This window comes from Sabethes cyaneus, chromosome 2 (assembly GCF_943734655.1).
Source record: "Sabethes cyaneus chromosome 2, idSabCyanKW18_F2, whole genome shotgun sequence".
Lineage (NCBI taxonomy): Eukaryota > Metazoa > Arthropoda > Insecta > Diptera > Culicidae > Sabethes > Sabethes cyaneus.
The window spans coordinates 31,182,881-31,209,846 of record NC_071354.1 but is presented as its reverse complement, the minus strand read 5'-3'; the positions used below and the strand labels follow the sequence as shown (position 1 = coordinate 31,209,846).

Here is a 26,966-nt window from a genome sequence, read left to right as displayed (position 1 = left end):
GCTCATTAAAATACCTTTTATTTCGTAATAAAATTATTCAAATCGGTTCAATGGTTCAAAAGATTACAATTTTTAAAGAAAGAAAGGTGACAACAATAGTGGAGACGTTATGCGTTACAACATAAATGGAAGTTACTTTGCGTATTTGAATTCAGCATTGTTATACCAAGCGTGTAGGGCGCTATATCTCTGCATATTAGCGTCGATATTAGCGTTGAATAATAAATTCAAATTTGTCACGAGGTTTTCGAGTCACTTTAAATCTCGCATGTGCATAATATTTTTAGATATAAATTATCAAATTATGGTTGTATATGAGCACCAATGGCATTATATTAAATTTATTAAAAGGTATTTTTTTAAAGGTATCTTAATTTTCGTAATTACTGGCTTTACCAGAAAATTTTTGAATAGTCAGGTTAGTCTCATATAACTCCCCCCATCTACTAACAACAATTCCTTTCCCGAAATACTTGTGAAGATGCAGAGGGTTCCCTGGTCTTTAGTAGCAACAAGTATTGGACTAACATTCCTTCCCATCCCTCCAGGACCCGCATTCGGACGTGGCCGGCGTCGGTATTGATCAGCATGCAGGGACCTGATAAGGTTGCACAATGAGGAATAGCGTGCTGTCCCAGGTTGGGTGGCCACTGCATTCCTTGAAAAAAATTCCCGACTTTTTCCCGAAATTTTCCCGATCGAATTCGAGTTTTTCCCGACAAAAATTTCCTTCGGTTTTCCGTTATAAAATAAAGGTAGCATATGCTGTTTATATTGCAAAGCAAAGCTACAGGAAATTTATTGAAATTATGCCTTTTAACAAATTTTATTTATCATCGAAGTGCGAAAAGTAGATATTTCCGAATTTTTTCTGGACAGCCAAGCAGCGTTTAAAGTGAGTCTATGGAGTGCACTCATCGATTTTGGCATGAAACAGAAGTGGAAGTTCAAATAATGTTGTAACCGAGAAGCAGGTGTCTTACGTACAGTCTGCTAAGTGTGCAGCTAAATTAAATTAAAAGTGCAGCACAACTTTAAGGGAGCTTTCCCGCCAAAACAAAGTTTAATTATTCAGGGTGGTTGGACAATGTGGAATCGAGGATAATGAGCTTGCTGACAACCTAGCGAGACAAGGATCAGTTCAGTAGTTCATTCGCCCCAAACCGTTTCTGAGCAGCTCCATATCTGCCGGTAAAGGTGAATCGCTGACCTGGGAGAAACTAGAAATAGCATCCAATTGGTAGCAAGTGCATGGCTGAAGATAAACTAAGCAGTTTATCTACCCAGACCCTACTTACTTTATTTAACGCGTAGTAAACTACGCACAATCACGGGATTCCTCACCGAACATTGTCCATCCCTTTATCATAGAGAATTGGCAAGGTTTTAACTGACATTTGCCGCTTTTACAACTCAGAACTAGAAAGTTCATCGCATTTGCTAGGCTCCTGTGGATCTTGTGCGTCTTCGAGGTACAGCTTCTTCCGAAGCTATTTATTTTCTCCACACTTGTAAAGCCGCTTAGTTGGTTTCGAGGTATGATACTGGTCTAACAAGCCAGTCGTCGTATGTTCGAATCTCAGCGAGGCGGCGCTGCTAGATAGAGTCAGTAGGATTTTTTCACTAACCCCGTTACTGCCATGTACTCTAATACCCGGCTGTGAAGTCTGTCAAAAGGGTCAAGTCTAAACATAAAACACCCTTTGTGTTTATACCCAAGGCTTTGCTTTACTCTGTATAAAAACTTAATCCCAAGAAGCTCATTGGTTTTATTAACCATGTAGTACCTAATTGGTGCACAGTCTTACGAAAATCAAACTCAACTGCTTTATTGGGTATGAGCAATTCGTAATCTGTATACAGCAATCGTCAGCGGTTAGCTACAAAACATGACCTCCATGACTGTCCCAGTGGCATTTTGAACCAATGCCCTTCAGGCACACAAGAAAAACGAAAAGCGTGAAAATTTTCTTTCGTTTTTGTCTCTTTGCTGGTAGGATTTCTTTTGAGTCCAGGGGTTTACGCGGTTTTGATGAGATGGGAACCCATGAACGATAAAAACGATCATTGCCTGATTATAAACACGGCGAAAACCAGCATTGGACGGGCACCAACCAGAGTAACTAAGCCAGCAGCCCGTCAACGATACGCCAAGCTGGAGAGGACTATTAAGAAGTCTTGTAAACGGTACAAGAGAGCCAAGGTCAACTATCTAGCTGATGACGGAGAATGGGCTGCTGAAAACTATCCACTTATTGCAGTTAATTTATTAGTTGAAATTGAAGTAGGAGTCAAGTTCAGCCGAGATACTGATAGCATACCTCTTTAGTACCGTTAGTAGTTAGTCACCGCAAATGTTGCATGAGCTCTTCAGCAATACCTTGAAAACTATGACAACTCCAGTCGACTGAATGATGCCTTGCTAAAAGTCACTATCTAAGTTTGGGAATTCCTTAATCGAATCTAGAAAAAAATCGACGCTGCTCTCCGGCAAAAACAAACTAGATTTCCTGCCGATCGATTATCATTTCACGACTCTCCGTATTATGTTGGAGCAAGTCATTGAAATTTCGGATTGTTTTCTTCTGGTACTTGGTGATTCGACAGTAAACCAAGCCGTGGATTACCCTGGAGCCTTTTGACTATAACCAACGACATTCTCTTGCTCTGCTAACGGCAATATGATATGCAGAGGAAGCTTGAAGATCTCCGTGACAACTCCAAGGTAGCAGGTCTCATAGTTAACGTCGCAATTACCAAGTCAGTGATATTGAACATTAACAATCCATTCAATTTTATAGCAGGGAGACAAGAGGTCGAGAAGCTGGAAGGTTAGACACACTAATTAGGATGGCAAATGGCTTTGGACTATGGAATGCTCGACGCACAAATCAGATCACCTTACGGACCTAAACCCGATTTTTCAATTTAAACGTGAAATTCGTTGGGAGGCGTGGTGCGTATCGGTGGAGACAACTGTAGGTCTTTGTTATGCATTCGGGCTTGGAGGTCTCACACTTGGATTTTCAATTCGGAACTCTATCGTCAATATCACCAGATAAAAACAGAGACTCGGAAGCGTAATTGGAGGAGGACCTGACATACTTTGAGAAGACGACCGAACGAAATCTGCAGGAAAACACTCAACAGAAGAACAGAAAAAGCCGATCTAGAGGTTACTGATGACGTGGTCTTGCCAACTATATTCAAATTATTATTGGAACCTCTCCTGGTGACATGTAAAATCCTTGGCAGATGACCGTCGACAGTTGAGAAACCAGACTTTATCTCTTTGTTCTGCCGAACTACAAGCCAACGAACATGAACACATCACTAATTAAGCCATCAGCAAGAAGATAAAAACGGAGGATATTACAATAATTCAAACTATTGGACATACGACGAGTGGTTTATTAGACCAGCGACGTACATTGCAGCCAACTGGAAGGCTGTACCCTCCACAAACCACAATTACGAAAAAGCTGATACAGAGAGCGCCATACACTTACACGATTTTCAGTTCGACTATGTAGATGTAGGAAATTCTTGGTACAAAGATTTTGTACGGGGTATACAGATTCATTTGTCTCAGAATGGTAGACTTGTCAACATGTCTCCCAGATTCTAACAGGGAATGCAACTTGAACAGCTGTACGTAAACTCATGAATTCCCGATTCATAGCAATTTTCGCCAAATTCCCGACTTTTTCCCGCATTTTTCCCGACATGATCGAATTCCCGACTTTTTCCCGCATTTCCCGCTTTTCCCGAGTCTGTGGCCACCCTGCAAGTATGCTCTTTCCAGCCATCATTTTGCAATTTTCATCGGTTCTGGTCAATAACGGAGTAGCAGCACACGGGCGGTATCCTATGCTTATGCTTATGCTGCTTGAATTCAGCATTGTTATACCCATTCTGTGTATACACTGAAGTCTTTTTTAAGCGGTTTGTTTTTTACGCGACTATATTTACGCGAATTTCGGAATTTAGGCGCTTTTTTTTCGCGATTTTCGGAATTTACGCGGTTTTTTACGCGATTTTCGGAATTTACGCGGTTTTTTCGGTGATTTTCGGAATTTACGCGGATGTGCTCAAAACGTCTATTTTTTCGCGTACTGTTGAAATCCACAAAGGTTTATTTTACGCGAAGTTTTAGTTTTTTTACGCGAATTTCGGAATTTATGCGGTTTTGATTTACGCGGGACGAATCCTTCGCGTAAAAAGCGACTTGAGTGTAATTACATACCACAGGTGCCCATGCCATATAGTAAACTATAAAATACAAAAAAATATTCTCTGTTATGCATAAATTCATGAAATCTTCCAAATTTTCATGCCTCATGGTGGAAATGACAATTAAAAAAAAGGTAGATAAAACCGGGTCTAAATGGTAGACAAAATCGGGGGTACCTAAAATCGGGTGTAGATTAAACCAGGTGTAGAGATATAATCGGAATACCACTGTATTACTTCAGGGGGAGACTATGCTCTTGCACTTATCCATTTATCACGGTTTCTAGCGTTACTCCTTCAGGCATACCGAGGGGATGCCGTGCTCATGCACTTTGCAGTTATCAACGCAGGCTAACGTTGCTGATCATTTGCGCAGCTAGCTCGCAGTACCCATCGAGACGTGTACCGATTAGAAAGTGCCAACAGTCATAACGTGCACCCCGTCACAGTCATCCTCGCGGGATTTCTTGACCTGACGAGACATGTACCGATTAGGAAGTACCCTCCAACATGACTCGCACTCCGTCACAGCCACCCTCGCAGGGTTTCATAGTTATGCCTATTTGAACAAGGACCGATCTGATTGGGACTATTTCGGGATAAATACCATCCCCACACATATGAATCCAGTCTAGGGTTTTACCGCGCCCCGGATCGCGTTGCTTTGGGGCGTCATATGCGGCTCAGAGACGTTTGTTCCCTAGGTCACCTTTCATAAAAAAAACTTAACTGACTATACTAGATCGCAGTTCCACTCTCCACTTACGCTGCAGATCAGACATGATGCGTGCGATTGCGCTATTGGCGGCATTCCAAATGCTCTCGTTGCGACACATTTCCTCCACCATATTTGCGACGTTAAGACCGGACGGCAATTCTTACCGCCATGCAGCAAATCTGGGACAGTCAAAAACCATGTGCTCTGCTGTTTCTTCCACGTTCCCACATTCCGGGCATAAGGGCGACCTGGCGTCCCCGAACCGGTAAAGGTATTGCTTGAAGCAACCATGACCAGACAGGAACTGCGTTAGGTAAAAGGTCATCTCCCAGTGCTTTCTATTCACCCAAACCAAGAGAGTCGATACGAGTCTGTGGGACCATCTACCTTTCTGTGTCGTGTTCCATTCCTGTTGCCGCTTATCCATTGGTTCTGCTCTCATCTGCTTTCTAATTCCTTTGACCTCCTTTTACCTAAAGCACTCGTAGTCCTCCATCAGGGTGATGTCGATGGGAATCATCCCAGCGATTACGCACGCAGCTTCCGATGAGATAGTCCTATATGCGCTCACGACTCGAATGGCCGTATTTCTCAGCTTTGCTCTGTTGCGCTGGGTTTGAAGCGCTGTAATCCAGGCTGGTCCGCCATACCGTAGTATCGACGATGATACACTGGCTAAGAGGCGCCTGCCTTTTCGCATGCGTTGTCAACGTGACCGTTGAATTTCACCCGATTGTCGATCATCACACCCAGGTGCTTCAACTCGCGTTTTGAGGTTATGATATATTCTCCTACGGTAATCCCGGCGTGTTGGACTGCTCTTCGATTACTGACCAGTAGTATTTCCGTTTTATGGGGTGCTATTTGCAGTTTCGCGTTCTGCATCCAACACTCCACCCTGCGGATCGACTCTGTCGCCAATGCCTCCACTTCCTCTAACGATTCGCCTGTAATCGTCATCACGATGTCGTCCGAGAAGCCGACGGTTTCCACTCCCGTTGGTAACTCTAGGGTTAGCACGCCGTCGTTCCAGAGAGATGGACTGAGTATTGACCCTTGTGCAAGGCCCGCCGTGATCACGGCCGTTTCCTTTCCGAGATTGGCTAGAAAGGGTCCCTCGTTTAGACAGTTTTGCATCATCGTGCGGAACATATCCGGGAATGCATAGATTGCCTCCTTAAGAGTTGCGTTGAGGATCCCATCCGGGCCCGGCACCTTCTTCATCTTCAGGTCTTTCGCGATTCTGACTAGTTCGTCATTGGAGATTCTTCTCTCGTCAGCGTTCTCATCCTCTAGCGCCCTGTAGGGGGCCAGGACGTAGGCTCGTGTTTCGGGAAGAGGCCTTCAATTATGCATTTTAGCTTATCTGGGCATCCTTTGGCTGGCATTGCTGGGCCCCTGGTCTTTGTCATGACTACTCGGTATGCATCGCCCCAGGGGTTAGAATCGACTTCTCCACGAAGCTCTTTAAAGGAGTTTGTCTTGCTTTGCTTAATCGCGTATTTCAGTGCAGCCTTGGCAACGCGGAGGTTACTTCTGCTTTCCTCTCTAGTCTCAGTACTTTTTGCTCTCTGGAAGCGCCTTCTAGCTCTGTTGCAGTTAGCGCGTAATGCGTTGACTGACACGTTCCACTAGTAGACCGGACGCCGACGGTTTCTGAGCTCTACCCGCATCGGCATGGTTGTGTCGCATGCTCTCGTTAGCGCTTCGGTCAGCTCATCAGCATTACAATTCTGGGATTCGCTATGTGGTCGTAGTGCCTCGACAAAGAGGTCCTTGTCGAATACATTTATTTTGGACTGACGCTCGTGAATTCTTCCTGTCTGTGCTGCTACGGGATTCCGTTGGCCAATAGTGTACCGTATAGCTTGGTGGTCACTGTACGTGAACTCTTCACACACTCTCCAGTTAATGTCGGTTCCCAGCGACGGGCTGCAGAAGGTTACGTCGATGATAGATTCTCGGCCATCTCTGCGGGAGGTGCTGGTGGTTCCAACGTTGCTCAGCTCTACTTCGCGCGTTGCCAGTGCTTCAAGTAGGTTGGCTCCTCTGGCGTTCATGCATCTGCTTTCCCATTCGGTTGCCCAGGCGTTGAAGTTACCTCCTATGACGATCGGTCTCCGTCCAATGAGCTCTCCACTTAGTTCGTCCAGCATGCGGCGGAACTGTTCCAGCGTCCATCTTGAGGGAGCATAGAAGCTGCACACGAAGATTCCGTTAATTTTGGAGACCACGAAACCCTCGTGTCTGCTTGTAACCACCTCCTGGATGGGATATCGGCCCGTCACTAATATCGCGGCCATTCCTGCTCTGGCTGCTATCAAGTTACAGTTATCGGAGGAAATTCGATACGCCTCCACTATGATTGCAACGTCGCACTTAGTTTCAGTTGTCGATTGCCACAACAGTTATTGTGCAATGTCGCAGTGATTGAGGTTGATTTGAATCACCTCCATTATTGTAGGCCTGCCTTTGCTTTCTGGTACACCAGGCATTTAAAGCCTCCCGTCACGTGGTCGTTGTCTTCCTTGCACAACATACGCCTCGGTTGCTTATTGCAGTCCTTCGCAACATGTCCCTCAGTACCGCATTTCCGACACAGCTTCGATCTGTCGTGGCCTGGACAATTCCTCGCCTGGTGACCGAAGTCCATGCATTTAAAGCATCTCGCCATTCCTTTGGGTTCCCGGGGGATGGCTCTAAAACTAACCACCGCCCATCCGATCTTGATTCTGTCCATCTTCCGAAGCCAGTTTGCCGCCGCGATAGACAGACGAATCGACGCTGTCTGCGTACTGCCGTACAGCACCGCTTTCACCTCACTCTCTGTTGTGTCCTCGTCCAGGTTTTTCGCTTCAACGATCGTCTCCTGAGACAAAGCTTTCATTTGAGCTTCGCTACCGAGCGCTGTCTCGACTAGCACCTTGAAGGCCGCGCTTTTCACCTCCGAGTCTCTCTTGAGCTCGAAGAGCAACTCGCCGCTCTGGGCTCTCCGGGTTTTCACATTTTCCCCTAGCTCTTCGGGTCGTCCCTCATTTTCTTGAGGATATCGGCATACGTCATCTTCTCGCCCTTCACTCCCGCCCCCGCCCTTTTCCCGCTTCTTCGCGTTCTACCGACATTTCCCTCTGCGTCTGCTTCTGCCGATCTTCTTTAATCTTTTTATTTTTTTTTCACTCTCCTCCTTCTGCTTAGGGATGGTTCGCCAGCCGCTAGCCTCACCCTGCTCCCTGTCACACTGCTTCTCTGCTCTGTTTTCATGTTGTTCTCCGTTGTCGCCGTTCAGCTCATCCTTCCGCTTTTTTGAGCTTACCTGGCGTGGCGATTCCCGATCCCGGTTTTCTGTGCGCGTGGCTCTCGACGCCGCTTGTTTCAGGGTCGTCGCTGCCATGGCCTCCTCCGCGATTGCAGCCCTCTTAATCAAGGCCGTATGCTCCACTACCTTCTCTGCCAGGGCCTCCTCGGCGACTACAGCCCTCTTAATCAAGGCCTCCTGCTCCACTTCCGCCTCTATCACTGCCGCTAAGGTCCGTGCCGCTTCCTTCTTGATCTCACCAATCACCATGGATGTTATTTCTCTTCTTCATGAACTCGATCAGCTTCAGCAGTTTTTCTTTGGCAGCCTGCAGCTTGTTCGTTTGCTGGCTGTCCTCCTTTAACTTCGGGGTGAGCGTAGTGAAGTTTAACATCGAGCCTTGCCCTTTTGAGGTTATCTGCTGCTGTGTGTTGCCGCTGAACGTTTGTGCGACCACATCCTTCAATATTGGCGATCTGCACAGCTTTTCCCTCCTATTGAACACGTAGGCATCGCTGTTCTGCGTATCCATCGCGCTATCGCTATCTTCTCCTGTATTTGATTTTATTTTTAATTCTTGAAAACTCACTTTGGATCCCACGAGTAGCTAGGGAAATCAACCGCTGCGCCAGTGCCCTCCCGTAATGCAGTAAGGGCTTCGAATTCGACACGGGTCGCGTTACATCTTGGATCCGGGGTCCGTGGTGATGTTTGTGTATCGTCCTCATTAAGCACCGAAGGGGGGGGATGAAGGGTCCCATTCTTCTACCCCCTATGTATGTATGTGTGTATGTATGTATGTATGTATGTATGTATGTATGTATGTATGTATGTATGTATGTATGTATGTATGTATGTATGTATGTATGTATGTATGTATGTATGTATGTATGTATGTATGTATGTATGTATGTATGTATGTATGTATGTATGCATGTATGTATGTATGTATGTACTTATGTATGAATGTATGTATCTAAATGAATGAATGTATCTAAACAGAACTAATATTTTGAGCGATAAAAATCCTTTAGAAACTCCAAGAGCATATCATAGCTGCAATGAAAAAAAAGTCTCCGGTCGTTTTTGACAATTTACCGCCAGGACGGGAGAAGTTGCACTAGAATAAACTGATTACCATTTTGTTTGAATAACTATGGAAACATTTGCCTTTCTACTATATTTTTCTAGTGATAAATGCATATTGAATACCTTTTTAATTCATAATCCACGCTTTCTATAATATTTACTTTTCTCTGTTTTTCGTTTTCAGTTTATTCAAGTCTATTGGAAATTTTAGTAGATCAGCAAAAATAAGAGTCGATCTAAGAAGATAGTTTTAAAATTAAAATAAAATAATATTTTTTCTTAGGGTGAATTTAAAAAAAAAACTGTTTCAAACTCACTGCAATGTGGTTAAGGAATAATTTACATCAACAGCAATTTGGAAACTCAAATTCAAAAGTTATTATTCAAGGCAAAGCATAATCATATGGCATGCTATGTAAATCACCGACAATTAATCATCTATTTTACTGCCAAATACAATTGTGCACCACATTCTACACCGAGCAATTCGACACATTCAACTATAACTAGCACAGCCCAAAACCAAACTCCATTTTCGAATTCATTGGTTTTCATTCATTCACCTCCCACAAGTGGCAGGTAGGAAGCAAGAGCACTTATACCGCCGAAACAAATTGTTCCAAATTCGATTCCGTTAGCGAACGAACGATTGTTTAGAGCCAGAACACCGCGTTCGCCAATCACGACTCCATAATTGAGGCACTTCCTTCGCAAGAACTCCGTCCTACGTGCGAAGAGGAGAAAGTGTACCAATTTCGTTCGGCTTAGGTGACGCCCTGTCACCGACAGCCAGTGATCGGGGCGTGCGGTCGTCGATTTCAATCAGCCAGAAATTGCAAATCGACACCAATTCGAATTCGGGAAGTGCTTTCCCATCCTGTCCCATCGCGAGTAACGTACTGAACTGCCGAAAGCCAGACAAAACACATGCTTATCGAACACAACACACATTGTTAAGAAGACGATAGGAAGTTGCAATTTGCATGACAATATCGAAGCGTAAATACACGGTGGGTTGTGGGGTAAAATGGAACCAATTCAGAAATGCGTCAATTTGTAACTAAAATTCTGAAGATAAAACTGTAACAGCCAGGTTTTACACAGTAACGGTAATTAATTTTCGTAACAAATTGCCTTTACCCTTTGCCTTTGCGACGACATAAGCTCTAAACTTTCACAGTAGCTGAAAAGTTTCCTATGGAATGCGTTCCATAAATGCCGGTAGAGATTTCCGCGAGCGACGAGTAGAGCGACGTGTTTATTTGTCACTAACGTAGTTTCTATGATAATGTTTTAGAGTTTTTTCCCCTAGCTTTTCCAATGCATTCACAGTTCGGATCGGGAGAACGCCAGTAGCAGGCAAGCAAACGTGACTCCGTCGCTCATATTATTATCTCAGGCACGTACTATCGCCTTATCGCCTTCATCCTCTATGCCGCGGGAAAACCCAGAGAATAGCATTTCCATCCTACCCCAGGAGACGGTTTACTACTACATACTACATACTGGAACGGGTCGGGTAAGGTAGCAAAAGCTGCGGAAACTCACCTCTTCGTAGAATTTTAGATGTGGCACCGGTTCGTCTGAGAAGTTGTCGCAGAAATCTCTGAACAGAAGGTATCCTGCGGGTGGGAGGTAGAGAAAAGAAAAGAAAATGGTGTGAATTATAGCAGCAAAATGTAGGTACGTCCAGAGGCGGATGCGAAGGAAACGACTAAATGTTTGCAAATTTCGTTGTGTATAGCTTCACCGAAGCAGAGGATAACAGTAAAATTTTCAATAGGAAAATATATGACCCTTTATTTGGCATTTTCGATCGGTTAGAGACGACGATGATGATGATGATGATGACGATGATAGGCAAAAAGTATATAGAATTGACCTGAAAAGCCCCTTGATTACAACCCCGGTTTTGGATTTTACGACAAAGAATATGCGTTTTGAAGGGTTGCTTTGAGATACCGTTCTATAGGAAGGGGAAATAAAACCAATGATTGGCATTGATTTGGATTCAATTTTTCATCTCATTTTGTAGTAGGTTTACGTTTCAACTTATATTAGCCCACCACAAAATGATAAACTGAAACGTGGTAGGAATCTCAATATTTGCTGAAGGATATTTCAGATGAAATAAATTATAGGTAAAATAACGAAATGTTGAAGCTCGATTGAAACATTCTAGAGCTCATAACTAGAGATGACTTTAAAATATGTATTCATCTTTATAAGATCAAAAAGTGTTCTGAAGCTTCTTTATACTTTCATTACAGGTTAAAAAGTTATAAACTTATCAAAAACGATTTAAAGGCAAAAGTAATGTAAATTTAAGGCATCCTGGCTTAGGAAAAGATCTACTCTAAGTGCTAGATAAAAAATGCAGATCCAAAATGTACTGAAAATGAACAAGTACCGGAAGCGCGCCTAATTATGCGTACATCACATTGCAAACAAAACTTTCAAATTCCTGCAAATTTTTGTCTTAATTACAACATCTAGAAAAACATATGTACATATAGTTATTAATTTGATAATATTACAATTGTCAATGAATGTGGTGCGCAGAATTAAGAGACATGCGCAGAATTGGGCGCGCTTAGTTACGGTACACATTGTTTTGTAAAATCGATACATTTCTAAGTGTCGGTCTGCTATATTTTTTAGAAATGTGGGGTTTCTTTCCTGTAGAACGTATGTAGAACGATTTTTATCATATATTTTTTTGAAATTTTTTTGGTCTGTTACCCTGTACAGAGAAATTCCTAAATATATTCTCTGATCGCCCATTTAACTCGGCCCATTTTCATTTCGCGATTTCCTTTTCCTCTCTTTTTTAAAGTTTTTCTTTTTTTCTCGTTTCATTTTTCTATTTTAATTTCTTCTTCATGTTTCCTTTCTTATTTCTTTCGGTCTTTCATACATTTGCCTTTTTATATTTTTTATTCTCGTTCTCATTTCCGTTATTTCTTTTTTGAATTTACTTTTATGTTCCATTTAAAGCGAGTTCAATCCTTCCAGTTAACCTTAAAGTTTAAGGCTGATCTAACAAGTCAGTCGTTGCATGTTCGAATTTCGATTGAGAGAAACCGTTAGAGCCAATAGAACCGTAGAACTAGCCCCGCAACTGTTCTGTATAACACAACAATTGGCTTTACGTTCATTTCTTTTTCTTTTTTTTTATTCACGCTTTCTTCTCGTGTTTTACTTTCATGTTTACTCCATTTTTTATTTTCATTTTTTCAATAACTGTCCTTTTTCCAATTTCTTTCAATTTCATGTTCTCACTTCTCCTATGTATCATTATCGTTCACTGTACAGTCGTCCAACTTCCTTGCGACGTGCTCTAACAACTTTCGCCAGGTGTACGATGGAAATCTCTCCAAGTAGTGCTACGCCACTCTCCGCTACCCGTTTGAATGCTTCCTCAAAAGTATTTCGCAATACCTTTCGTTCAAACACGGCACGTGCACGTATGTCTTCCGAAGACAAAATAGTAGCTAATCGCACTCGACTGCATCGTATGCGGCCCTGAAATCCACGAAAATACGATGCGTGGATACGTTGTTCTTCCGACATTTCTGGAGGATTTGTCGGAGAGTAAAAATTTGATCCGTAGTAGCACCCATAAAGCCCGGTACTGTCTGGCACTGTCCTACGAATTCTCTTGCTATTGGGGATAGACGACGTAACGAAATCTGGGAGAGCACCTTGTAGGCGGCGTTGAATCTAGCCGAAGTTTCTTCTCCTTCAAAATCCTTGAAATAATTCAGTAATGTGCTGTGGCTAGCGGTTCTAATGGCGCTATTATTCTTCAGCTAACCGATTTCTCGCCGGATCTCTTCGAAATCGGAAGCCGACAAGCTGTTATCGTTTGTAGGCATCGTTTCATCGTTTCAACTTCCGTCGCGTATGCTTCTATCGTTCTGTTCTTATTCCTCTTTCTATTCAATTTTCACTTTAACTCCAATGTCATTGATTTAACCTTGTTTCTTTTTGCTTCCTTTATTACTCATTGTTACTCCGTTAACAATTTTTTTCGTTTTTCAAGTTAGGCTTTCAATTTTTTTGTTTATTTACTCATTTACTCAAATCATTTTTAAACGCATTTTAGAAATATTTGCATCCAACGATCCGAAATTTTTCGAGGATCTAGGATAATGTTGCTTCCTTTTATTTCTTTTGACGTACGTCTTTCAGAAAAATAGCTGGTATAGGGGTTCATTCCAAAATATCTAAAAAGGCGAGCGTCACGGAAAAAATGAGAGATTTTGATCGCTTAGCAGTTTCCAGATCAATTTTCAATATTTTTGCGTCGATCGATCGGAGAATCTTCTACGCATCAACCCCAATAAAGAAACCTATTGATTTCAAAGTACGCACTATTGAATAATTGAAAATAATGAAGCATTTTCCAACTGGAAATCCTCGCCATCATAGTTTTAACGTGTTTTTAGAAAAAAGTGACAAAGTCACTTCCCGTCCCAACAAGTCGAAGATTCTTTGCGATGATTGTAACTATATCAATTTGATATCTGCTGTGCTTGGAAAGCAAGCCAAAACAAATGACAAAATCTCCTCGTCTCACCAAGACTTCTTAGCATCGCGGTTGAATCCAGACTAATTTGATGTTTTTGCTGCTGAAACACGCCAGAAAGAGTGACAAAGTCTCCTCGTCCCAACAAAATTTCTTACGAACGCGATTAAACCTAGTCCAATTTGATGTATGTGTTAGGGAAGTGTGCCAGAAAAAATGACGAAGGTTCCTTGTCCAAATAGATTGCAAATTCTTTACGGCAAGCAGCGTTCAAGCTGCTTACATTGGAAGACACTATTGTTGAGCTAAACTTTTGATTTTTCGCTTTAAAAGTTGGAGCGGCGGAACTAATTTTGAACAGGCCGAACCCATTTTCACCCGCAAGGTGCTTTTTTAAGCAATCCTGAAATCTGAATTTTTTTACGTCCCCTTAAAAAATCCCTCGAACTTTTCCCCCTATTCAGTAAGTTCGCGTTCCTATCCGCGACCTACTAATCGGGATCTGATGCGTAATCGGCATAGATGCGTAAAATGCCATCTGTCTAAATTGTTTATCGGGGCATACACTCACCGCACCGTTCGGCAAACGGTATTCGTCGTCTCTTTTATTCTCTAGTGTTCTTATGGGAAACTGCGAGTTTGACGTCTCACTCGCTGTTCATAAGGATGGTGGGAGAACAAAAGAGGTAAACATATAGCAGTACAAACGATCCGACTCAGAACAGTGTTGTCAAAGCAAATAACATTGAAACACATCGTTGCTTTATTAAATCACTGAGAAAATCTTCGAAAATTATTGAAAAAGCTGTCTTTTGTGTTGTTTTTACATTTCTCTTGAAAGTATTGAACCACGTTTTTACCATAGGAGGTTTCAGTTAATTTCAAACTTAAAATTCTTATTTCCAGAACCGAAACAGTGTCTTGGCAACACGATAGTTCATCAGTTGTGCTGCAGCTGCTGCTACTGGTGAACAAGTCCGTCAATTCAGAATTTGTTTTCAGTTTTGTTAGAAAATAATAAAATTTCGGCTAGTGATAAAGCCTTAAGGCCCCCATACACGTACGTACATGTTGGCCGAAAATGTTGGTGAATTCATGTTCGTCCAACACGCTCGCTTGTGTGTGAGTGCCACGAACCAAGCTGGCAGAAGAAAATGTTCGGCTCGGCGCTCGGTCGGAATGAACCTCCAACATTTTGTTCATTTCCAACCCAACATATGCGTACGTGTATGGGGGCCTTTAGATAATAGAAAAAAAGAGAGTGAATAATATGGTATGTGACAATTGAGTGCTTGACTTTTAGAGTGGTTGTAATCAGTGCTGAAAAATGTGATGGATTCGTTAGTAGCGAGGTGGCGATTGCCTTCAGCAGCTGAAAAATGTACGTTTTTGGACAACAATTTTTAATTCATCATATTACTTGTCGGAAACCCAATAAATTGTGTTTGTGTGAATCAAATGTATGGTTAAGTGATTTGTGCAGATGATCCTATCAAAAGATTTTGAAAATATGAATAAAAAAGTGCATTTTCGGCTCATTTATGTTCAACTGATTAAAATAGGCGACACTGCTTAACTCGTTCCTTACCCTATTTCCTTTCAATCTGTTTTTTCCATTTGTTATTTTTCTTTCCTATTTTCCGTTAACAATTGCCCTCCTTTTATTGTTATTAACCGATTTTTTACACTCACTCCTCCATAGTTCCTTAGCCCTTTTTTTAATTGGGTTCTAGTGTACCTATAACCACATTTTCAATTCAATTATTCATTTTTCTTTAAATATTTTATTTTCGTTTCTTGTTTCTTGTTCTTATTTTTTTACCTGTATTCTTTTTCGCTATACAGGTTCTCATTTTATTGCTAAGTTTATGTTCCTATTAAAGGCTTCTGTTTTGCTGCTAAATTTTATTTTCACTTCATCTTCTCGACTTCCTTTTCTCTGCCTTTCAATTCCCTGTCTGTTTTCTCAGAATAGTTGAAAGTTATTTTTGAGTTGTTTTAAATTGCTTTTGAACCAACGAAATAGCAATATTCCTTCACCTCTTCGTTAATTAACTTTCTAATTTTTGATTGTCATTTTCATCCCTTTCATTTCGTTTTCGTTTGTATTTAGCACTCCAGTCTCGTATCATAGGGTTTCATAATAGATTATATTTTAAATGAACTGTTTTAGAATTTCTTTTTTTTGTTTGATTATAGTCACGTTACAGCTTGGGTTATTCGTGACTTCTGCGGGGTTGGGATGTAAGAGGTGTGAATGCTAACCAATCCACCAGGATTGACTTCCTTATTATGTCTTGTTTTTTTTTTTCTATTTGCCTTATCTTTCACTTCACCATATCTACCATACCTTTCACTCTTCACTCTAGCACATTCTTTTCGCATCGCTTTTCTCTTTTGCTTTAAGCTTTTCCATTCTATTTCACATTTACCATTTGCTATTTGAGTTCCAATGCACTTGTTTTATGCTTCAATACTATTATTCATCTCTCCTTTCATATTGACTTTTCATTTTCTGTTTTTTTTACTTTTCTTAATTCCTTTCTTATACTCTATCTGAATTTCGCTAATCCATGGCTGTCTTATTTCTTTCACTCTTCTCTTTCTCTGTGCACGTACTAATTTTTTCCTTGTTTATCAATTCCTATTCTACATTTTAATTATGCTTGAGTATTTGGGTTTTCTTCTTCATTACCTGAATTTCTCTTTCTCATAACAAATCGAACCAACGCACAGTGGTCAAATTTTGAAAAAACGCGGACATTAGCAATTGGGTAAAAAATGCGTGATTTGTCAAGGGTGATGTTTACAGAGAAGTTCAATAATAAAATATAGCGCATCTTTCTGCACTATTAGGGTGACCGTGAATTCACCTTAGGGTGATACAAACTTTTGTTTTTTTAAATAAATTTAAAAAAAAATTTTTTCCTCAAAAAGTTGCAGAACATACCAAAATAAGCAATTTTGCTTAATCTATTAACTACCTATCTCTTACCGGTAGCGAAATATAATGGTGTGTTAAAAAGGAACGCTTAAAAGTTATTTATGCTCAATAACTTTGCACACGATTTTTTACTATTTTTGAGTGTTCTACAAAGTTATTTAGTAGGCTAAAATACACATTTTCACTGAAGACTGTTTGTCGCTAGGTCGCATATTTAATAAGAAAATGCAAATATTCAAAATTTTATATTCAAATTTTTCAAAATTTGACCACTGTGCAACGTGGAGGAGAACTTTCTACCTTGTTGATTCGGAAATAATTTTTAATATTTCAAAGTGGAAATATTATTGTTTCTAAACTCATTTATATTTCCGAATCAACATTGGTGGAAGAAATCTTATTTCAATTTGCATCTCCCATTTTTATTTACTACCTCAACATTCTATTTTTCCATTGATGGTTCGATTTCAAACTTGGTTTCCATTGTTACATTCCCATTTTTATTTCTAATTTATTTTACACAGCATTTTGCCTTGTATTTGTTAATTCCCCTTTGCGGTTTTCTCCACTATTTTTCTTTACAAATTCGTTTCTTATTTTCCTGTTTTATTTCTTTTTTTCATCTAAATTAGGCCATTATAAATATTTTAAGAAGTTTTTGTCCCTCCGGCCTTTTGTTGGCCCACTAAAGGGGGGGGGGGAGGGGGTGAAAATAAAACAAAGAGAATTTTTTAATCGAGCAAAAAAATGGATTTTAGGCATTTTCATGTTAAGTTTAAACGTGAAAACCAAATCTATTCTTGCTTTTAATATACACGTTGTTAATTTCCATGCAAAAATCTAAGAAAAAAAAGACAAAACCAAAAGAAAAATTTTTTCGCCGATTTTCGGAAATTCCGCTGTTTGAATTTCCCTTTCTATTTCATGCTAGAAGCGTTAACTCGTACACTCATTTTTCAAGTTTTTCAGGCTGTAGAGCCCACAGACAATTGATTTCATAAAAAAATTTAACTCATATCCTACAATTTATTTTTTGCCCTCCGATTGTTCAAGCCAATTTCCAAGAGAAGGGGGGGGGGGGGGGGGGGGTGATGAAACCTTTTAAAATGATTTGCAATGGCCTTAGAAGATTTATTCTTTTTCATTTTTGTTTCCCTTTAGTAAGGTCTTCGCAAGTTATTTTTAAAGGTATCGTCATCCCTTTTGAAACTGGTATCAAACTGGTCACTTCTCAGAGGGCTCTATAGTCTAAAGAACTCGAAAAGTAGGTGTACGGAGTGTTAACGCTTCTTTCACGAAACAGAAGAGAAAATTCTAACAAATGGCCAGATAGCGGTGAAAAGTTTCTTTTTGAATTTGTCTCTTATTAGTCTTTGCTTGGAAAATTATAATATGTTATGTAAAGCAACAATAGATTTGATTTTCACGTCGAAACAAAAAGTAAAAAGGCATAATTTTTTTTTGCTCATAATTTTCTTTGTTCTGTCTTTTCACAATTATCTTTCATTTTTCTGTTTCATTTTTCAATACGTTTATTTTGCAATACATTTCTCGTTTTCTATTCCTTTCTTGAGTTCCAGAACACCTATCATTATCCCGTCTTTCAATTGTATTATTGCCTTTGTACCTTCGTCATTTTTTGATTACTTGTTATATCGCTTTCTTCTTTTCCTTTTCCAGTTGCAGTACTTTCTCTGTTTGCTACTTCAGTTCATTTTGCCTCTATTGACTATTTTTCTTCAGTTATTGACTTGCTTCTGTCTTTCTCTTTTCCATTGCTCTTTTTTTTCCTCATTCCTTTTTTCCTTCTGTATGACCATCCAAGATCATGCATGATTTATGAATGATTTTTTATTCCTATTAGGGTATGTTGCTACTTCGTCGTAATTGCCCATTCCCGTCCTATCCAACACAAATTATTAAAAATAACAGCAATTTTTATGACACACAATGCAAAATTAGTTATTCCCTAATATTTTAGTTTGTTGCCTCTCATACTGCCTCTCAAAGTGAGCTGAGATCTAATATTTAAATCCTTTTTTTCATTAAAAAATTCCTAGCAGCCAAATTTCCTACGTTTTTTCGTGCGACGAAGAAGAAAATGTCGACTAATCGTTTTAATTTCCGTTATTCATAAATGAAAATAACTCAAGCAAGGAATTGTCGTTATTTTACAGCCGGGAAAATTTGCATAACCTACAGAAATTTTGCAGATTAACATTTGTCATGCTGTCCTACACAAATACATGCGCGCTAGCATCGTAAACATTATTGTGATTTTTAGTTCAGACGATCAAAAATTTTGATGGACGGATTTTAAAACGGTACGACGAATTTAAGATATAAAGTCAGTTGCGTAATTTTAATCAAATGCTTTATTAATCGCTTTTTAGTGACTTCAAAGGGCACGGATCGGAAGGTAAGTGTGTTTGAGTTCAATCAGCAGCAGAGCTTTTGGAGTATTCATTAAATCCACCTAAGAAATGATGAAAATTAGAGTGGCTTTCCTTACTACTACGGGAATTAGAAATAAACCCTTTGTATTTCTATTTTGCTTCTCCTTTTGGTTATTCTTACTCCTCTCCCCTATTATCTTTTCTCATAATTATTGGAAATCATTCATTGTTCCTATTGACACGTTTTCATTCATTTTATAAAATCCTTTTTTTAAATCATGCGTTTTCTTTTACCAAAATGATTTCATTGTCTCAAATTACATCTTTCTTTTCATTTTCCTTTCCAAATATCTCTGTCATTCAATTTTTTTCATTTTAGTATTTTATTTTTGCATTTACGTTTCATTTGGTCATTTTATTTTCTCATGTTTGGTTTTATTTTTCCCCTGCCACTATCCTTCCGCTTTATCCTTTTCCTTTTCTAATTTCAATTTCATATTTCTTTTGTCCTGTTTTTTAATTCATTCTGTTGTTTTGTTATTTTTTATTCATTTTTATCCCTAATTCTTTATCGGATTTTACATAGGAACGTTTTTCATATTTTTTTATTCCTATTTTATACTTCTACCTCATTTGTCTGTAACAATTCTTTTTCCCATCTCTGATTCCCACTTACTTTTTGATTCCTGCCTCTGACTTCCTTGTAATATTACACATTCCAATTTATTTTTCCATTTTAATTACCATTTTTGTTTTTCATTTTTTCCATTTTTATTTTCTATTTATTCTCATTATTCTATCTTAGTTTAGTATTTGATTCATTTTCATTTCTATCTAATATTTTGTATTATTTGTTATTTAAACGAAACTGAAGAGCTCAGATATTACATAAACGACTGCAGGAGTGAGTCGTTAGCAGTCACTTTTCTCTTCAACATTCTCGTAAATTAATAGATGTCACCCCAACCCAACCAACGGGAACCGGTCATATATTGAGGTCAATCAATAATCGTCATCAATCAAAACTTTCCCTCCATCGCATCGTATAGTAGGGATATGATGGTTGTCATTCCCCAAACGATGCGATGGTGCCGAAAGGGAACAAAATTCCAGTAAATAGGACAGGTGGTTGACGGGACATCACAATTGATGTTTTCCAAACACTTATTCCCCTAGTGTGTATTAATTATATAGAATCATCGTTGGGCTTTGTATGTGGCGGTCTTTATTGGAATTCCACGAATTCTCGGTATCTTCAGCTACTAATAGCTTCATGCGATTTTAATTAAAACAGTTTTGTTCAAAAACATTAGAATTGCAGTATGGTTTACAGTTGATCATTCGGCAAACCAAAACTACATTCCTATGAATTATGGTGGGATAAAATTAACCGCTTGGGGGTAGGTATTTTCCCGGTTCTATTCCCATAAATTCGAAACAATTGGAACCGAGCTAAAATTTAGTGCTGCCTCCTGCCATCGTCCGCCTCGATCCAACCGAAGCGCGACACAAGGTTAAATTATGGAATTGGCAAAGTAATTAGATTATTCCCCACCGGGACACCGCACTGCACCGCACCGCACGCACCGCGCCGGTGTTTGCGCGGTGAAACACAAAGAGAACCCAGCCGGAATTATGAGCTCTCGAAGCATAATGAGCAAACCGACTCCGAGTCAGCACCAGCCGGCCGGCCCGCCAGCAGCGGGTGGATTAAATGAAAATTGGCTAGGAAAACCGATTACTACTTAACGATACTGAAAGGATTTATCATTATTGCCTCTCGCTGCCTGGTCGGAGTCGGAATCGGAATCGGTTCGTGGCACATTGTTGGACCGTAAGCGGAAAATTTATTAGTTTTACCGTCTTAAGTTCTTTGCATTCTAATAAATTGCACAACCGGGGGACCTGGGGCGGAAGGGATTAAATCTCAATCTGGTAATCAGACCGTGAAGGCGTGGAAGTCTGAAAGAACTTTTATGTTTTTACAGGTGTGAAAACTTATAACGGAGCTTATTTCCCTTCTGTTTGGCACAATGATGCTGAAGCGAAATTCATTTTATCGATCGCACAACAAAAATCTCAATCCACAAAACATTGAGCGACGCACTTCATGACCGACCGACCGCTTCGATTCAATTTCCAGCCAATAACTGGACGGCGGCCAAATTGGGCCAAGCGATGGCTCTTGAATAATTTGTGCCTGAGCGCGTTTTTATTTTCTCTGTTTTTTGCTATTTTTCCCCCCACAAACACAACGAAACCAATAACGAACGCTAACGAGAAGGAAGAAGGGTGTAAAAACTGCAGGACTTCGTCCACTCGTCCCTTCTACTAGTAGCGGTAGTATAGTAGTAGCAGCAGCACATGTTCAAAACAAGAGCCCCTCGTTTTGTTGGCTGGCACACAAGGATGCCAATTTACGCGCCCCCTTGGCTGCCTAGCCAGCCTGCCTGACCGTCAGTTTCTGTACGTTCGTTTGCCACACCGACCGGGACCGACCGACCGCAGCACACCGATGACGGCGCTGATCGGCGAGTATGAGCGATTCTTTTCCCTTCCGGCCAGAACGGGCACGAAACAAAGCGATAATGGGTATCATTTTCCGGACCATCAATTATACAGAAGGGAAACACTTTATGGCTGGCCTGGATTCGAAGCGGATCTCCGGCTCATTTGCTGGCAACTTTTTGGAAATTTTTGTTCGTTCGTTCATTCGCTTGGTAGTTTTCCGTGACATTCGGCACTCAGCAGTCAGTGATGCTTTGAGCAAAAATCAGTTTGACCTATATTCTTACTTCGAAGACCTAGACTTACCTAATACTTGATTGAAGATTTTGTCGAAGTTCACCTCGTTCTCCTTTTCCAGATATTTGTGCATAACGCTCCGAACACTGAAAGAAAAGAAAAACACAAACAAATTATCAATCTGTCGAGCGTGACTGTTTCGCATCTAATTTCACAGACAAATGACTTTAGTTCTTTAATAACTCCGGGTTGAGTCACACTCAGTACTAAGATCGACAAGCAGAAAGTCTTTGGGGACAAAAACAGCTTAAACAGCCGAACTTTAATTAGCTTTACCGCCGTCGCCGGCGCCACCGCCACCTTGGTATGCCAACAGCCTGGGTTCTGGGCTTCCAGCCGTCGGTCGTTGAGGTTTCGATTAATTTTGTCTACTACAACAGCTCTGGCCGTACTTCGCCTCTGCTCGGTTGTTCACTGCTTGTTTGCTAATTCAGGAGGCGAAAGCTCTTTTCAGCATTAGTAATTCATAAAGTACTTTCACAGACTGCGCCGGCGAACGTATCGATAGGTGTAGGAAATCGCGGTTGGGGGTTATATCGGCTTCGCACCATGGCATTGGCCATGGCTGGGTATGCAAACCCTCCTGCCTGCCTGCTTGCCTGTTGAACGGGCAATATTGCCGATAATGTAGTGTATTTGATAGGCGGTATCTTATCATGGCAATCGTTAGAATTTTACGATCGTCGACGATAAGTAATCGTATGGAAGCGTTAATTATTAATGTTTCGGCATCGGTTCGATGTACAAGGCAACGCGTAATAAAGGCCGGGTTTTGTTTAAATGTAATAACTATTTATAGGTGACATTATCATGCAACATTACTCAGGCAAACATGATAATTTTAGCTCAAAACACAAAACAGAAAACGAATTTTGACACGCCTTTGGAATGCCTTCTATCAAATTTGGTCAATAAATCACCATACAGTTACAAAAATTATCAAACATTCAGAAAGGTATAGATTTTAGATTTCAAAATATATTTTTTAAAGAAATAAAGCTGCAAGAGGGAAGACGCACGGTGTTTTGTTTCTATCTGTAGGGAAACAGAGATTATTATTAAAGACGAACTAGAAATACGAATAATTTCATTGTAGGTAAAAGCCAAACATAAATAGACCCAAACATAAGTAGAAGATGTGCGCACAGATCTTTTTTAGATACGCTTGGCTTGAAATAGTCAATCAACTGTTGATCGCAGCGAGCTGTTAGAGTACAGGACAATTGCAGGGCCAGTTGCTACGATCCTATTGATTCTAACAGCCTCTCCCAGCCGACATTCGAACATACGAGGACTGGCTTATTAGGCCAACATCAAACCTCGAGGCCAACTGGGAGGCGTAGCCTGGACTTACCAGTAAACTAGAAATTAGATTTCAAATTAGATTTAAAGCAGAACTAAAAGTATGCAATTTGAATTCTGACATGAACTTGGCTAACTATTTGAAGTCAAATAATTTAAATTGGACGTAAAATTGAACCGTTAAAATTGGATTTAGATTTGGTCTTTATATCGGATATGAAATTAGACTTAAAATTTTACTTCAAATTGTCTTTAAATAAGACTTAAATCGGTTTTGAAATTTGAGTTAAAATTGGGCTTGAATTTTTATTTCAAATTAAAATTAAAAACTAGAAATTGTACTTGAAATCGAAGAATCGAAGAAAATTGGACTTTTTTTTAATAACCTTATCTTTTATTAAAGGTTGTTATACATTGTCATATAGAATGAAATATGTTAAGGATTCTTTCAATAGTTTACTGATTGACTTAGTTCCGCAAATTGCATTGTTTTGAAGATATGGTTCCTCCGCAGGCGTACTGTTTCAATGCGATGAGCTATCCATCTCTTAAATGCGGACAAAAAAATGGCTATGAAATTTAGTTTCAAATCGGACTTGAATCCGAAATGAAATTGGACCTGGATTTGTTGTTGGATTTAGCTCGAAATTGAACTTAAAGTTGGACTTGAAATTGAGTTTAAATTGGACTTGAGATCAGACTTGGAATACCATTTCAAATTAAACTAGAAACTGGAATTCAGATTGTACTGATAAATTGGACTTGAAATCAGAGTTTTGACCTAAAATTCAACTTAATATTAGAATAAAATTTGATTTGAAATTGAATGTCAAATGTGACATGGAAATGGTCTTGAAATTTAACTTATCAATGAGCATTAAATTAGACTTGAATTTAGACTAATTTGAATTTGCAATTGAGGGTCCGGGAGGGTATTTTCAGCATGTTTCTAAATTCGGCCTATTTGCCAATAAAAATACACTGAAGTCGCTTTTTACGCGGTTTTTTATACGCGGTTTATTTTTACGCGACTATTTTTACGCGGTTTTTTACGCGGTTTTTTTACGCGGTTTTCGGAATTTACGCGGATGTGCTCAAAACGTCAATTTTTTCGCGTAGTGTTGAAATCCACACTTTTTTTTACGCGAAATTTTGGTTTTTTTACGCGGTTTTCGGAATTTACGCGGTTTTTTTACGCGGTTTTCGGAATTTACGCGGTTTTGATTTACGCGGGACGTATCGTGCGCGTAAAAAGCGACTTGAGTGTACTTTGCCGACATAAAATCTTAATATGTTGTAGCTATTTTCTCAAGACTATAATGAATCTACGATTTTTTATTTTAAAAGAACGTCAAAACCACCTGTTCTAGCCACTAGATCTAGGTCATAGGCCGAAAAAATAGATTCAATCGCTTAATGGGCCGAAAGTACCCTCCCGTGCCCTACTTCAAACCGGGTATGAACACGATATTAGTCGCGAAGTCTTATTTGAAATTAGAATCGATATTTTTTGTCTTTTTCTCCCACATGTTTTACTTCTTTTGACGTAGGACTACGTCTTTCAGGAAGGTAGCTGGTATAGATGGTAATTCCAAAAAATCTTTCTCGAAAAGTGGTCAGGTTTTGAACGCTAATAGCTCTTACACCAATCGATTTGAAAATCTTCTAAGAATAGACCCACATGAAGAAAAGTATGGATTCTTGAAGTTGAACTATTGAAAAATTGGAAATAATAAACCTATGTTTTACCAGAATTCTCGCTTCGTGATTGGTTGGAAGATTCTTACGATGATCTAAACCTATACCAATTTGATATCTGTGCTTAGGAAGTAAGCCAAAATAAGTGACCAAGTTCCCTCATTCCAACAAGATTTCTTAACACCGCGATTAAACCTAGGCCATTTTGATGTCCTTGCTTGGGAGTACGCCAGAGAGAGTGACAAAACCCCCTCGTGCCAACAAATTTCTTACGAACGCGATTAAACCTAGTCCAATTTGATGTCTGTATTAGAGAAGTGTGCCAGAAAAAATGACACAAGCTCGTTGTCCCAACAGATCGCAAATTCTTTACTGCGAGACGATTAAACCTCGGCGAATTTGATATTTGTGTTGGAAAAATGTGCTACAGCTGTAGTGTTCGGTTATAATACGACTCTGTATGAATACGCATGCTTGCCGTTTCATTAGAAGTGTAGTGAAAAGATGTGCTGTTGATAAAATAGGATTGAATTGCTAAAATCCCTTTAACGTGGGAAACCATGGATAATAAAAACAATCTTTAATTTCAGTAAGGTTGCAGGAAAGCAATAGTTTGTGTTCTTGATTTTGTTAAATTGTTTTCAAATGCACAAACTTTTGAGAATTGAACGTATGCAATGTTACTACTTTGATAAATGTTACATACAACGCATGTAATATGTATATATGTTGTATATAGCATGTATACATGAAGAATCGAATGATTACAAGCATGAATACATGCTACTATCACTACAAAGAGACTTACGTAGTCCTGCGTCACCCATATATGCGGTCGTGTCTTGTACACAACCCTTATGATTTTTTTGGTGAAGAAGGAAAAAGAGCGGAAAGGTGAGGATGAGGGGGGGGGGGAATGGTAGCTACGCTTAACAAGTAGTCGTTTTGACTCCTACCTTTTGTCCAATACTGGAAGGTGCATGGGTCGAACCAAGCTATAATCTGAGATTATAACCGGATTCGAACCCACAACACCCACCAGGGCATGTGGTTCGCTGATACTTGGATCTTTGAACCATAGAGGCGCTGGACAAAAAGAGACAAATTGGTTGGGTTTGGTTGGGTTATCGACACATATTGTGCCTCTTCCTCCTCTACTGTAGATAATCACCGACCGAGAAGTTTAAATCTAACTTGTTTTTACTGGCAGGACGACGACACTATGCAGGCCCTTACGACTTGCAAGGTACTTCACGTGACGTTGTTTGTCTGTCAGCGTGTTAGCCGCCATTCTCAGCGCGGGTTTTCGGGGAAACGCCCTGTTCCTATGAAATAAGAACCCCCCCTCCCCCCCTCTTCACCTATTTCGAAGGAACGGGGCCTTTCCCCGAAAACCCGCGCTGAGAAGGAAAAACGATAAAGAAAACGAAGTAACCGCGAAAGAAAGTAACACAAAGGGCGCAATGGACATAAAAGGACAAAAAACGAAACTAAAATGGCGCAACTAAAGGAAATACGGGAGAAGGAAAATTGAGAAACGGAACCAGAAAAAGAGGAAAATGTAGAGAAAAACAAGAAAAGAGAGAAAACGAAGGAAGACCGAAAAGAAACAGAGCATAGCTGTAAAAGAGGACAAGCAGGACATAATAAGGGGAAGAACGAAACAGAGGAAAACAAAAAAATAGAACAAGAGTTACTGGGACAGAAAACAAAAAATGAGTCAGGAAAAGAGAAAAAGTATGAAAATGAAGAAAAACGAAGGCAAAAGATGGAAAACGAAATATAAAAGAGAAGAACGCGAGTAAAATCAACACAAAAAGGGGCGAATAACGAGACAGGTAATGAAGAGAAAGATGGAGCAGCATCCAGAAGAAAATAAACGAGAGAGAATAGCAGGGAAAACTAGAGAAATAGGATGATAGACAAGATGAGAAAACGGGAAACAAATATTAAGA

General features: G+C 40.0%; 1 protein-coding gene across 1 annotated transcript in view; it reads right to left on the bottom strand.

The window, feature by feature from the left end:
* LOC128738867 (G protein-coupled receptor kinase 1) overlaps window positions 1–26,966 on the bottom strand; it is a 269,395-nt gene that overhangs the window by 121,675 nt on the left and 120,754 nt on the right. The window contains exons 2-3 of the mRNA XM_053834320.1: window positions 22,021–22,097; window positions 10,884–10,957 (exon numbers count right to left, since the gene is read on the bottom strand). Of these exons, the coding sequence (XP_053690295.1) occupies window positions 10,884–10,957; window positions 22,021–22,097 (151 nt within the window). The remainder of the gene's footprint in view (window positions 1–10,883; window positions 10,958–22,020; window positions 22,098–26,966) is intronic.